This window comes from Fopius arisanus, unplaced genomic scaffold (assembly GCF_000806365.1).
Source record: "Fopius arisanus strain USDA-PBARC FA_bdor unplaced genomic scaffold, ASM80636v1 scaffold00020, whole genome shotgun sequence".
Classification (NCBI taxonomy): Eukaryota; Metazoa; Arthropoda; class Insecta; order Hymenoptera; family Braconidae; genus Fopius; species Fopius arisanus.
Window position 1 is genome coordinate 146,716 of NW_011887759.1, and position 14,387 is coordinate 161,102.

General features: G+C 35.2%; 2 protein-coding genes across 3 annotated transcripts in view; one reads left to right on the forward strand and one right to left on the reverse strand.

Moving 5' to 3' along the window:
* Positions 1–1,266: 1,266 nt before the first annotated feature.
* LOC105264243 (xenotropic and polytropic retrovirus receptor 1 homolog) lies at positions 1,267–7,798 on the forward strand. Its single transcript, XM_011300987.1, has 10 exons — positions 1,267–1,866; positions 2,121–2,216; positions 2,299–2,452; positions 2,521–2,759; positions 2,932–3,193; positions 3,340–3,707; positions 3,868–4,210; positions 4,326–4,498; positions 4,569–4,702; positions 4,780–7,798. Exons 2-10 carry the CDS (start codon positions 2,148–2,150, stop codon positions 5,039–5,041), a joined length of 2,004 nt encoding a protein of 667 aa, XP_011299289.1. The 5' UTR covers positions 1,267–1,866; positions 2,121–2,147; the 3' UTR covers positions 5,042–7,798.
* A 208-nt stretch (positions 7,799–8,006) lies between these two features.
* Positions 8,007–14,387, reverse strand: part of LOC105264244 (UNC93-like protein) — a 28,733-nt gene continuing 22,352 nt past the window's right edge. For both annotated transcript variants that reach the window (XM_011300990.1, XM_011300989.1), the window contains exons 4-6: positions 10,937–11,099; positions 9,133–9,400; positions 8,007–8,860 (exon numbers count right to left, since the gene is read on the reverse strand). In XM_011300990.1, the coding sequence (XP_011299292.1) occupies positions 8,535–8,860; positions 9,133–9,400; positions 10,937–11,099 (757 nt within the window). In that variant the 3' untranslated portion in view covers positions 8,007–8,534. The remainder of the gene's footprint in view (positions 8,861–9,132; positions 9,401–10,936; positions 11,100–14,387) is intronic.

Genomic DNA, 14,387 nt, shown 5'->3' on the forward strand with positions numbered 1-14,387 from the left:
AGAATATGACAATCGAGGAGCTATTCACTGAAATTTTCACTGAAAGTGAAAAATTCGAAATTTCTGAAAAAGTATCAGGGGAACATGACAATCGAAGAGCTATTCAGTTTTCAACCAATATTTCAACTGATTAGCCATTTACAAAAGAAAAAATTGGAATTATTTAAAAAAAAAAATGAATGACGGTGGGATCGAACCCGGGCCGTCGGCGTGCTAGCCGAGCACGTTACCGCTAGGATAACATACTATTGCAATAATATAATTTCATTAGGCGTATATATTTTGAAAAAGAATCTATTGAAAAAATTTCAAAATTGTCAATTTCACTGGATATCTTCTCAATTTTGAAAAATTCAGTTTTTAAACGATATTTCCTTTGATTAGTTATTAAAAAAAAAACAATTGGAATGATTTTGATAAAAAAAAAAATGAATGATGGCTAGCACCGAACCCTAGTCGTGCGCGCGCCAGCCAAGCACGTTGCCCACTAGGCAACGTGCTCATTATGAAATTATAATTTCATTAGTACTATATCTTCAATATATTGAATAATTTTTTCCATTTGAAATTCAACAAACTTCCCCCTTCCGCTCATTCTATCGTATTACTCTTTCAAAAATTTCGAATTTTCAAATTTCAGTGAATACTTGCTGTTAAATTACAAATGAAAGTAATCAACTGGTTAATTTTTGTTGCAATTTCATTACTTAATCTGTGCTACGAGAGGAAGGGATAATTAAAGGAAATTTATATGTTTGAGGAAGTGATAAATGTTTACATGGAATCACTGCAAGAGGGAAGTAGCCCAACACAATACGATTTATTAAATAAAATAAAAACGTTCGGGCAGAGATTGTTCATTTCCTGACTCTTCATCAGGCCTGACCTTTGAACATCCCTCATAGCCATGATTTTATCCTAATATTATTCATATCTATATGATATAGAGCATATTCTTACTGGTTGTCAATATTTTATTTATTCACTTATTAATTAATAATTCGAGATAACACGATTTTAATAAATTTCTATAAAGATAAAGAGAATAGCTTCACCCATCCATTTAAAAATAATCCATTTCTTGTCAATGCTCACAATTATTTTGTTCAATTTCGAATTTTTTCAATTTTTTGTTATTCACCGAGATGAAATATTCAGGAAATTCCTGGAATCTTCATAATTTTTCACAGAATTCCAAATTCCTTTTAAGAACAATTTAAATGGTGAACAATATCCGAAGCGCCTCTAGTGTATAACATACGCGTCGTGTTCTTGGTTGCGAGATTGAATGCCCTCATCGAAATAATAAAAAAACTCTCTTATCCGTTGATTGACATTTGTACCCAGAGAGAATAGAGAATAATTTCATTAAACATAATAACCAGCAAAGTCACATCTCTCACTCATTATTTTTATTCTGTAATCAATGTAAATAGGTCAGTGCATGTAACAACTGTTGAGGTTAGAAAAGGCTGTATTTCACTCTGCAATAAAAAAAAGAAAAATGTATCATGTGTTGTGTGTTCACTTCCATCAAGTTGCCTAACGAGAAATGACATATCATTGGATTGATAAAGATTGAAGACTCGTGTTGAAGTCTCGTGATTCCATTATAGTAATTGATAGAGATTGGTGATAACGTCGTGTTGGCACTAGAGTCACTCGACTGTTCATTTTTTATCATTCTTCCAAGTAGTGGCCAAGTGTACATAATTTTAGTGAGGCTCTTGATTATACTTTACGTATCATTATCAATATTTAATCATAAAGCCATGAATTTCTGAGTTCTCCTGCCGACAAAGGGAGTAGAGGAGATATAAATGTTCACTGGATATTCTGAGGTTTTTTCATCGGGGCTTTTGAATTGTAAGTACTATTCCTATTCCCTTTTCCTCGTCTCGTTCATCTCTTTCTTTGTCTCTGCAAAAATTATTAGATCAGGTTTTCGTGATCTTCTGTCATGAAATCACATTTTTGGGAATAGTGGAGGTATTTTTCTACCTTTGTAAGTCATTCACAAATTACTTAAAAGGGATTTCGAGTTATTTTCAATACTATTCTATTTTTTTAATCCCTGAAAATACTGTTAGTAGTTCAGAGTTATTTTTTCTATTTGACAGAGATCTGGACGAGATTTAATAAAAACAATGAAGTTCGCTGAACACTTGTCAGCCCACATCACGCCAGAATGGCGAAAACAGTACATAAGCTACGAGGTAAACAAAAATAACTCTCGTCACACTCAATTACTTCGAATGCTAACATATTCGTCTGATTCATGTTCTCATTTTCCACTAGGAGATGAAGGCAATGCTCTATACAGCTGTAGAGGAGGCACCCTCTGCAGAGAGTGTCGAGCCAGAAATGATCTCAAGACACTTTGCATCATTCGATGAAGTGTTCTTTACGTTCTGCGATCGTGAACTCAAAAAAATAAATACATTTTATTCCGGTGAGTTTTGAATTCCAGAAAATGACACCTGTTCTCTTCAAAGTTTTCTTAATCTCGTATTTTAATAGAAAAACTTGCTGAAGCAACGAGAAAATATGCAGCCCTTCAGACTGAATTGAAAACCGCCCTGGACCTTCAAGAAGGCAGTGGAAGGCACAAAGGCACTACAAAACCACATCTCTCAGCGAGAAAAATACGAGAACTGAAGCTTGGATTTTCGGAGTACTATCTCTCTCTAATTTTGCTGCAGAATTATCAAAATTTGAATTACACTGGCTTCCGAAAAATTCTAAAGAAGCACGACAAGGTATTCAGTCATCCGACGAGATGATCCTACCAAGCAGAAGTCTTTCCTCTCCCTAAGTCCCTCAAAACTATAATTCCCAATGACGTAAAGATTATTTTCACTCATGTCCCAACTATTCATTTCTGAAGGTCATTTTTGCTGATGGTCAGGCATTTTTGGTTGCATTCTGTAGCTATTGAACGTTGACACTGGCTCGAAATGGCGAATGGAATGTGTGGAAACGTCTCACTTCTGCACTTCAAAGGACATCGACAAATTAATTCAGGAGACAGAGGCAACGGTGACCAACGAATTAGAGAGTGGAGATCGACAGAGAGCAATGAAGAGACTCCGTGTCCCTCCACTTGGAGAACATCAGAGCCCTTGGACTACATTCAAAGTTGGATTATTCTCTGGGAGTTTTATAGTTCTATTTGTTGCTGTTGTGCTTTCTGGTAAATAATATTTAACCATTCTCCCTTTGTTTGAATAATGAAAAACTTACTACAATATTTGACTTTTAATGTCACTATTTGTTCTCTTCTTTATGAGGTTTTGTGATAGCATTTGGCTGTCTCATAATGTTTACATTTTTTTTTAGCAATATTTCATGAAAATGGGGACAATCTTAAAGTAGCGTTCCGACTGTATCGTGGACCTCTACTGCTCGTGGAATTTTTATTCCTCATCGGGGTCAATGTTTATGGTTGGAGATCATCTGGAGTTAATCACGTATTGATATTTGAATTGGATCCACGTAATCACTTATCAGAGCAGCATCTCATGGAGCTCGCAGCTGTCCTTGGAGTTGTTTGGACGCTGAGTTTACTCAGTTTTCTCTACAGTGCTAGCCTGGGAGTGCCACCTTATGTCAATCCACTGGTGCTTGTGTGCATTATGCTGGCATTTCTCTTTAATCCATTCAAGATATTCCGCCATGAGGCGAGGTTCTGGCTACTGCGAATATGTGTAAGTTGGAAAAATTTTCCTAGACATGAATGAGTTCATTATTGATTAAAAATATTTATCGAACATTTATTCAAGATCTTCGATAAAAAATCACCACAAAAGAATGCACTCGTTATAGTTTTGTTATAGTTTTAATTTTTTTATTGCAATTTAATTCCAGTGGAGGATGATAATAGCACCATTTGCCTACGTAAATTTCGCGGATTTTTGGTTGGCCGATCAGCTGAACAGTCTCGTAACACCTCTGATGGATTTCCATTTTTTGATATGTTTCTACCTGACAAATGGAGACTGGTTGAATGCTGGAGATACGAATCACTGTGGATCTGGTTCTTTAATTGTTCGACCAATAGTGAACTGTGTGCCCGCATGGATTAGATTTGCACAGTGTGTCAGACGGTATCGTGACTCAAAAGAGGCATTTCCACATCTTGTCAATGCGGGAAAATACGCAACTACATTTCTGGTTGTTATTACAGCAACCTTGAGATATTATCATGATGGTGAGTTCATTAGTCTGTTTGTCATCGTTGCATTTAGTGATCTTTTATTAATGAATAAATTCATCTCATTTTATGGTAATTGATGGCAACATTCATTGGTAATTGAATCTTTTAGATGAGTATAAAAAAAATCACTGGGAGAGCCCCTGGCTATGGATGTGGGTCGTGAGCTGTTTAATAAACTCGATATACTCGTACACTTGGGATATAAAAATGGATTGGGGTTTATTGGACAGTAATGCAGGTGAAAATAAATTCCTTCGAGAAGAAGTTGTGTATTCATCCGCTGTAAGTATCGCCATTTTTATCGGCGATTAATAAACCCCATAGGATTTTTATTATTATTTTTTTTTCATAGGGATTTTACTACTTTGCCATTATTGAGGATTTCTTGCTGAGATTCATTTGGATAGCCAGTTTTGTTCTTGTGGATTACGGATATATTAGTGGAGACTTGATGACCTCAATTGTAGCCCCTTTGGAAGTCTTCAGGTCAGTTTAATTAATGATTATTAATTTATTCTTGTGATGATTGGCAGAAATTTTTACATAAATCTGCTTAATTTCAGGAGATTTGTTTGGAATTTCTTTCGACTTGAGAACGAGCATTTGAATAACTGCGGTAAATTCAGAGCAGTGCGAGATATATCGATAGCTCCAATTGAAAGCTCCGATCAAACTCAAATACTGAGAATGATGGATGATGATAATGGAGTTGTCAATCGCGGTAAACGCAAACCTGGTGGTAAAAAAACATCGAATGCTAAAGAAGATAGACGTGCACTACTCAAGGAGGAGACAATCGATATGGACGTGTCCAATGCCAGCTGAGACACACTCATATTTAGGATGAAATTGTATACCTCGAGGGGGTAAATAGCTCATTTGAATATTATTAGTGCTCATTTTTTTAAATCAATCATGTGGAGAAATTCATATAAGATAATGTAAATAATTCGAAGGGTCTTGTGAATCATTACGATGACAACTCTGTAAATAGTTATAAATGAGCCACGATCATGTCCAATTTCGGACGTAATTTTCAAGTTATTCATTGCCGTTTTTATTTTTGAAATGTTGGTACCAAAACTTTTACTGTACAACATATATCTGTAGAATATTTCGGGAATCATGAGAGCAGACAAATATATTAAACAGTGGAATTGAACATTCGATTGTTTATTGAATCGAGTGATAACTCAACGTTTTTTGTTTGATAGACTAGATTGTTCGGAGTAATTGGGTAACTCGCAATATTTGTTAGTGCACACTGTGCTTCCATTTTATTGGGTCTTTTGATTAATCATGCCGGCAATTTATTTCTCACGCAATTATCAGTATTTTATACTCAAACGTTCCTTAAAAGAATAATTGGTACTTATAGTAGTTTTTTTTTGTTTGTTCCGTAGAGAATCAGTAAGTTCAATAAAAGTGCAGTTGTTACTCTAAGGCACTTGTACTCATCAAAAGCTCAATTCAGTCTCAAAGGATTGTATTTCACATGCATTATTATTTTGTACACTTGTTAACGCGCATTAATTTTCATCGATGAATAACAGGTCGCTATTAATTGACCGTATTGAATTTATTATTGTTTTTTGGGGATCACCATGAGAAACGAATTGAAACAAATGTGATATTTTTGATTCATATTATATATTTTTGCCGAACGGCAGTTCCAAAGGAATTAAGATTAAAAAATCACGATTAAACGTGATTATTTTCATCTTGTGGTAATAAAAAATTCATTATAAAACTTATCATCTTTGCTTGTAGAATGAAATGACTAATTGATAATATGTAGAATGTAAATAGTACTTAGACCAACGGTGAAACCATGGAGGAAAAATAACCAATGATTAAACGAGAATATTTAAATGAATCGTTCGTGGAGCGCAACGATTTGAATACCAAGCTATATATTTTTGTAAAAATAGAGAAAAAATATGTACGTGCTGCTGTGATTATGATATATGCACATGTATAAATTGTTGATGATATAAAAACGAAATTCTTTCAAAATAATTGTAAGAGGTGTTATTCCAGACTTGAGTGCCTTCACCTTTGAGAATAAGCGTTCGTATATTGATATAAATAGAATGACAAACAGTGTATGAAACCAATGTTACATTCTCTGTATCTCATTTCATTATACTCGCTGTCACCTAGTGTCTAATGAGCATCATGTATACTTCAAATGTTGCGTAAACAAACATAGAGTAATAAACTTTGGAATAAAGTGCGAAGATGATGAGAAATAATAATGTGAAAATTAGAATTTCGCTCAGATACTGCTATTTAAATGATAGATAATATTCTCCCCGACTTTGTGATGTCTGCAACTAACAAAATTCATTCATTCTCGTTCAACAACTAGATGAATAATGACCAAAAAATATGTAATATTAAATGAATAAACAAGGAAATTATCTCAATTGTTTTCATTTAATAAAATGATAATCGTCTAAAACCTAATCTATAATATCCTTAAGAATAACAATCACTATATGACATAATGGCATTAAATTTTACATTTTATCAATTAAAATAATCGAAAGAGGAGCAAAAAACAAATATTATTAATCATTAGTCTTATATAACTAAACGATACTGTACAATAAAATCCAAGAGCTCGAAAAATGTCGAGCGTCAACCGGATGAAAACATATATATATTTATGTAGTGTTCGACTGATAATCATGAACGCCCGATGGCCGACTCTTCCTTCGGTATTTAATCCCAAGGACGATCTAAACAATAAGGAATAACACTGATACCAATTATCCCTATTCAATCGAGCTCAATAATACAAATGAATTCAATGGATTTGATTTACTACCAATTCTCATTCGCATTCTAAAAAAATGTCAACAACTGTAAGTCCAACTTGAAGGCTGACAGCTATTACATCGAAGAACAGATAATTCGTGAGTAACAACAGACATTATATTGGTCCCGAGAATTGTGTGAATAAATTCTTTAAAATTACTTGATGATTTTCATCTGATATATATAAATGTATTTATTTCGTTTATTTATTCATTTATATTCACTTATTACAATCATTCGACTACTTGTCTATCCCTCCAGGATCTACAATTTCAACTCGTGTTCATGACTGTTTGCTAATTGTGCTTGATAATTGTTCCACGGCCATTTTATGTATCAATCACGCTTCCAGTAATTTTTTAATCCTACGATTAATAACTACGACTACACTGTCTTCTTCCTCAGCTCGAGTCGACGAGTTTAAATCGAGAGGTTGAATCCTCTGAATATATCACTTACGAAATCATTGCGACATTTCCAATTTCGACATGTGAAGCCAATCCGCAAAGAATTCATTGTGATTATTCATTCTGCATGGAGAAAAAAATAATCTTAAACACTGGTGAACGAGGACATGGGGTATTATCCACGAGGCCAATGAATTTTCTATCGACATACCGGTCCTGCCAAGGTCACCGGTTCATTATACACATGCTCAAATACCCTTCCGCATTCGAGTTCACATTCTCCGAATAGACAGAAATCCGAGTGATTGATCAACGCCAAATAAAAAAAACGTTCATTGGTCAATCGTAAAAACAACATGGCAAAAGGGTATCACCCGAGCCGAGGAAGAGACAAGAATTTTAAGATAAAAAATACATCAATCAAAAAATTTTCATCCATTTGATTCAATTCCTATTAGACTTTATCTACAACTAATCCTAAATTCGAGGATTCGCGTTTTGAGCTAATGCACCACTTGGGACGGAAACTGAATTCCCTCTGGCAACTGTGATATCAATCGTTCCAAATTACAAAAGAAAGAACAATTATTTCGTTATAAAATACTGCTTTGTTGTTTCCGTTCTCAAATTTCTCCCATAAAAAAAAAATGAGAATATTTTATAATAAAATCCTTGGATGATCCATAATCTCGATTTGAATTTGCAATTTCAGTGTGGAAATTCCCGCTGAATGATATCCACTCGAGAAAATTTCATGTTGGTTTTTTTAAAAAAAATAATATACGAAACATTTTCATTTCGGTCTCGTATTTGCCTCGATCCTTCCTGCCATCATACGATGAGACGCAAACGTCTCTCAAGCATAATTCTCGTCCTCATAAATAATCGATCGTCGTCCAGCACGTGACAACTGATGATCGTAATTGTTTCATTGTATTTATGATTTCGTGTGCGGGCCGACGAGCGTTGGCTTGAGAGACGTCGTAACGAGGAAGCCCTAGAGGCCTTTCTGATAAATAAAAATTGAGGAAAAACCCTCAATGATGCTCGTGAAAGTAGCTTTATCATTAATCTATTCGTTTGAATATTCAGAGGTGTGTTACGATGATGTCGTCGTCGATGTCGTCCTTCTCATCGTCAGTTTCTTCAGGCACATTTGCCTCAGCAGCTGCTGCTGCTGCCTTTGGATCCTCAGCAAGTGCCTTCAATCTTTTCTGCTTTCGCCTGTGGAGTATCTCCACGATTATGTAACCCATTGTACCAACTAGTAATACTGTTAACATGACGTATAACTTCATTCTTGCGCACAAGTGTGTACTGTAGGCATAAGCAATGACAAAACCAGCGCTTTCCCAGAGACGGTAGTTTGAAAATGCAGCCTCCTTGTTGCGCCTGAAGAGTGTACCGTATAAACCTGTCACAATAAATTTTCATTTCTAAGTTATTTGTCAAGGATCATTCTGGGTAAACAATTTTTTTCTCTTCTCAAGATCACAGAGTTAACATTGCGTTCAGTTGTAATTTCATACATCTGTTTGTATTTTATAATTCACTATTTCTTATGAATTTATATTTTTATTACTCTCATTTATTAAAAAAAATAGGAACCATCCATTTGGAAATCCGTTGAAATTCTGGTTCGTAATTTTTTGAGGGCATTTTAGGAGATACTTTAGGAGGACTTACCGTTGACTTGAGTCTGCCAGACTGCATCACCCACACCCCAGAGACCGGAGACCGTGTAGAAGACGTAGGAGTTCTCAGGATGAGGCCTCCAGACTAGGAGAACGCCGATGAGGGCTGCATGGACCACTGCCCCGAGGGCCATCAAGGGCTGCCTTCCCACGAACTTCATGACTGATCCGAAGAGGAGTGAACAACCAGCGTTTACCACCCCGAAGCAGATCATGACGTACCCAACTTTCTGGACACCTAGGGCACACGAGATGTAAGCCTGGAAAAAAATTTTCATTATATTCCCTATTCTTGTTCGCGATGAAAAACTCTAAAGCCAAGAGTAAAAGTAAAATTCAGGGGATAATGTAGAAAATTAATTTGAAAGCTGGAGAAATGTTTAAAAATTATCAATTATACTGAAGAGATTGTTTTTGCATAATTTTTTTCGGGCTGTATTAACATATAATTTTTGGAATGGATTCGGGATGATTTAAAGAATTTGACTCCTTTTGACGAAACATGACTAAATATACTTCAAGGGGTGAATCGAAACGTAAGATGGTCAACACGAAAGGAGAATTTTTATAAAAAAAAAAATTGTCCTGACCCGTTTTACCGCTTTGCCACGGATTTACGTGTCTGAATCCATTAGTTCGTCGTCCAGTTTTTACGGTAATGACGATAAACCGTTGTATCAATATTTGGTTAAGGGTATCACCGGCGAAATCAATTTCTGTTATTCGTCATTATGAATGAATGTCAGAGCTCTCACTCCATAGTCATCGAACCTTTATTTGCTAGGAAGTCAAACATGATTCGGTGAGGATAAAAAAAAATCGAGAGGAGTAAAATAATGAAATGGTAATGAATTTTAAAAAATTCCTTTTCGTTTCTGCAGCAGTCGAGAGAGTCAATTGAGTATGGGAGTGTACGAGTCAATGGTAAGAATAATCATACGATAATTTCGCGTTGTTGGTGAAATTCCTGACCGACTTCGAGCCAACGTGACATTGGACACTCGAGGACGAATAATACGTGTGGTGATATTTTTTCTGATGACTTGGAAATCTTTCCATTCGACTTTCGCCGATTGGAATTACGACCATTCATTCTGTTATTTCTATCATTTCAATGAACTGAAAAAAAAAATACTTAGGGCAATGAATTCACGATTGTGCGAAAAGATTCATTAAAAATCAAATTAATTGCTAACGAAAACGATTTCATCGCAGTGACGCAAGCAAAATTTGTGCCACGTCAAATGACGGTCATGTGACAGTTGACTTAGCACTACAAAATTCGGCTCGATTCTTCGGAATCATCAAAGATAATTAATCATTATACCGATACGAATCTCGCCATCCTCTTTTTTCCGACTCCGAAAGTCTCAATTTTTTAAATCCACCAATTTTGCACAAGTGATTACAGTAATTGCACTGGGTATCAATGCCGACACGTGATTTTCAGATCTTCCCACTGGTAATCACCACTTCCGATCCCCCGGAAGCTCTGGGATACTCATGAATGAAACATCTGTTTAGAAACGAGCGAAATGAAAATAGTCCCGGTCAGGATTTCCGGAAATTATCAAAACATCACGTCAGTCAAGTTCAGGGTTAAAATTTGTGATTCAGTGATTTCCTTGTTTTTGAGGGATACATCCTGATTCCGATCTCTCCTACTCTCATTACAATGCGATATGCGTAACAAAAAAAGTCTTTTTTTATGAAATTCTCTCCCTTGGGCAATTCGAACGATAGAATTGTCAATCAAAATAGTAACATTAATTTGATTGAGCGATTTTCATTTATACCTGAGTAAAATCTGCACCAATGAATGCCTGCTCCATTCCAATCCACACCGTGATCGGTATCAGAAGCTGTTGGTACGGTTTTTTAAGTTGATAGGCAGTTGCAGATAACAACTGTATCCCACTGAGTTCTGCACTATCAGCGCGTCGCTGCTTCTCACCATACCTGAAAGCCAAACGCAAAAAAAAAACCATTAAAAAACAATAAAAAAAGTATTCCGATGTCTAAAACTGATGTCACTCGGGATTGAAGTGTAAAATCGGTTCTGAAATGCTCAGCAGTCTCTCAAAATCACTGGCAATAAATCAGTCAATCAATTAACCATCGAGTATTTAATTAAATTAAAAATTTAATTGCCAATGCCTTCTCCAATAGACGAAATCTATCGCTTATCACTACCGATTTGAATAAATAATTGTACAGATGATCAAGGAGCGGATTGTGAGTTGCGTAATTTTTTGGAATAAAGTTTTCTAAGTAGAAATTAAATTTAAATTCACATGACATCAGTCAACACTCAGTTATATATAATAATTAGGAATGGAGGCGCACATTGCGTGCCCAATCACGGTTGCATGATGTTTAATTAGTAGTCATTTCCATTTTTTTTTTAGGGTGGACCAATAAGGAATCTTGGCTTCATGATTTTGAGATTTTCGAAATATTGGATTGTGTCAGGCGTGTCCCATTATTGTAATATTCGGTAATAAATTAATAATAAATCCGGTTCTATGTCAAACTGTCTGACCAGCTCATATTCCCCCTGAATTTCTTTTAAAATCATTCTAATAAATGAGGTAATAATGTGAGAAGAAGTAAATGACCGGCAGCATGGAAAACCGAGTCGACATAAAAATAAATTTTTTATTAAACCCAGTGGCTTATTATAACAGAAGTTGATTCCCGGAATATAATTATTATTTTTCTCGTGAATTTACGTCGTTTCGTAGTCATTACTACACACCATATCGTATCGATAATTTTCTTTTTCATTTCGGAAAAAACGTGCAATGGCTGTGTAATTTTTTTTTTTTCGTTTAAAAATGAATGATGAGCCCTTCGTAATTAACTCGGTAAAATACGATCTTTTAATTTCTCAGTTGGAATAACTTTCAAAGGGATGTCATAAAGCGTGAATGCATTTATAACGTAGATATTTGGCAGACAAATCTCCGAGAAGTAGACTCCCATGGTGCGACGATGAAAAATTATCATTTCGCCTGTCTGGGGATAAAGCCCATCTCGCACACGATCAAAAACAAGTTCCATGACCTCTTCTCGTGGGAATACAATGTGTCAGGAGATTTGAAATTCCCAATGCCTCGGGGATTATTTTTTTTATCTCATTTCGGTGATTTTTTATATGGTAATTAGGTATTATAACGCGTCCCAAATTTATTCAATCCAATATTTAGCACTGACAATCACCTATGTAATCACCTATGTACTTCTGACTATTTGCTAATTTTATTTATTAGTTTAAACACAATTGTTTTTAATGTACTCAATTTTTTCTCAATTCATAAAGTTATTTTTCTGATAATTGAATCCGTTTAATTGTATTATTGATTCCGTTCAGCTGTGATATTAATTAGTGAATTAATGCAATTTCTCAGAACAATTCGTAGCAGTACCTTTTGTATCTATTAAAAAATAAGTCTTCGTCCTAATTCGTTCGAGTGATTAATTTGCAGAATAAATTCCGCCACTGTGCTCGTTCCAGTACATTAGGGTTATCGGTCCAGTGGAGAAGACTAAAACGCGAATATATGGGATGCTGGAGACTTTAACGATGGTAAAGCGACATAATATAGTACGAGGACCGCATTCCACCGTACGTTGAACACGTTTATGATTTTTACAGTCCAAGATAATCCGACGGAGAATACTAATGTTATCTGGAGTATTTTATAAACGTCATTATCGTAATTCGAAGTATTTTAATGAACTGTAGCTGCGATTATTCCGTTAATTAATTCAAGTTACCAACCGAGAATATTGTTTTCAATGTTTGACCCATGTTTCACCAATAATCATTGAACTGGCGTTCCCAGAATTTTGAAGAGAAATAATTGTTAATTATGGATACGCAGTTTTGTTGAGTAATACAAGTGTCATGAGCATCCTCATGCTCCAATACAATGAAGACATTCCTCCCGTATCTGGCTGATAAATCCTACATCGAGGAATACAAAAAAAATGCATACGTGCAATCGTCTCCGTGCATAATTCAACTCATAACAACTTCAAAGTATTGCAATTGACTCTGAATCATCGTTTATGCTAAAAGGCAATGAATGGAGAAAAAAGGAACGATAGGAAAATGCAAAGAGTAAGAAAAAGTGACAACGTGGATAGGAGAGAAAAAAATCAACAGTGGAGACAGCCTTGCAAGGTTATCCTCTCCATCTCATGGTCGCTCACACGTTAACGACTGGAGGGGATTCGAGATCAGGATAATTACCCGATTGACGTTGATGATACATACAGAGACCATAATACATGGAACAGTTAAAGTGATTTTCAAGAATATTTCATGATCTTATCGCGAATTGATTTATGAATTTTCGCATCCGCCGGTGAGGAATCAGTTTCAACAATTACCATTGTGAGACTTTATTTACGTTTTTAGTACTAATTATTAGTTAATACCGTATTTTGTACTTTTTTTTTTGCTGGGAAATGAGTAACGTAGAGTAGAACATAGAAATCGGTTTCTTGCAACGGTCTCGAAAGCACTAAAATTTACTCTATAATTTACTACGAATTTGCTGTAACCAATGCCATGCTTTTTTTTTTAATTCATCAAAAATATGATAATTTTTATTAGACTTTTAGATTTTATCATGAGCGCAACGTCAGGATAATTTTTATTGTAATTTCTTTCCCCGTCTCAATTCGAAAAAAAAATAGTACAAGCCATTTTGATTTCTTCCTTATTATTTTAGGAGTTGGGGATTAAAAATCCGATGAAAACAGCATCATAAACCGTTACGCGAGTAATTTAACCTTGTGCCGCGAGTTAAAATGGCGGACATGGTGAGCAAGTGTATACAATTTAAATACACTTGTTATTGCGTAATATTGAGGATTGAGATATCACAGATGATAAAGTCATTGAAAAATAAGGAGAAAAAAATTAATTCCCCTGGGCAGTCACTCGTTGACTAGCTCCAGCCATCATTCAACTATTCAAGCATCTCTGATTGCGATTATCAAAGTAAAGGAGATTGGTAGTTGACATTAAATGTTGATGGATTTGCTGTATGACCGGAGGTGAAAGGACTCGCGTGTGTACATAACAGAGATGTGACGCATTCCATCGACTAGACAGGTTCGACGAACGCATCAAAAAGATATTATCGATCTATAGATTTTTTATTTTTTATATACTTTTATATAAATTCTTTGGGAATTGACATGATTCATAAATTTTTCTTGGGTCAATCGAAA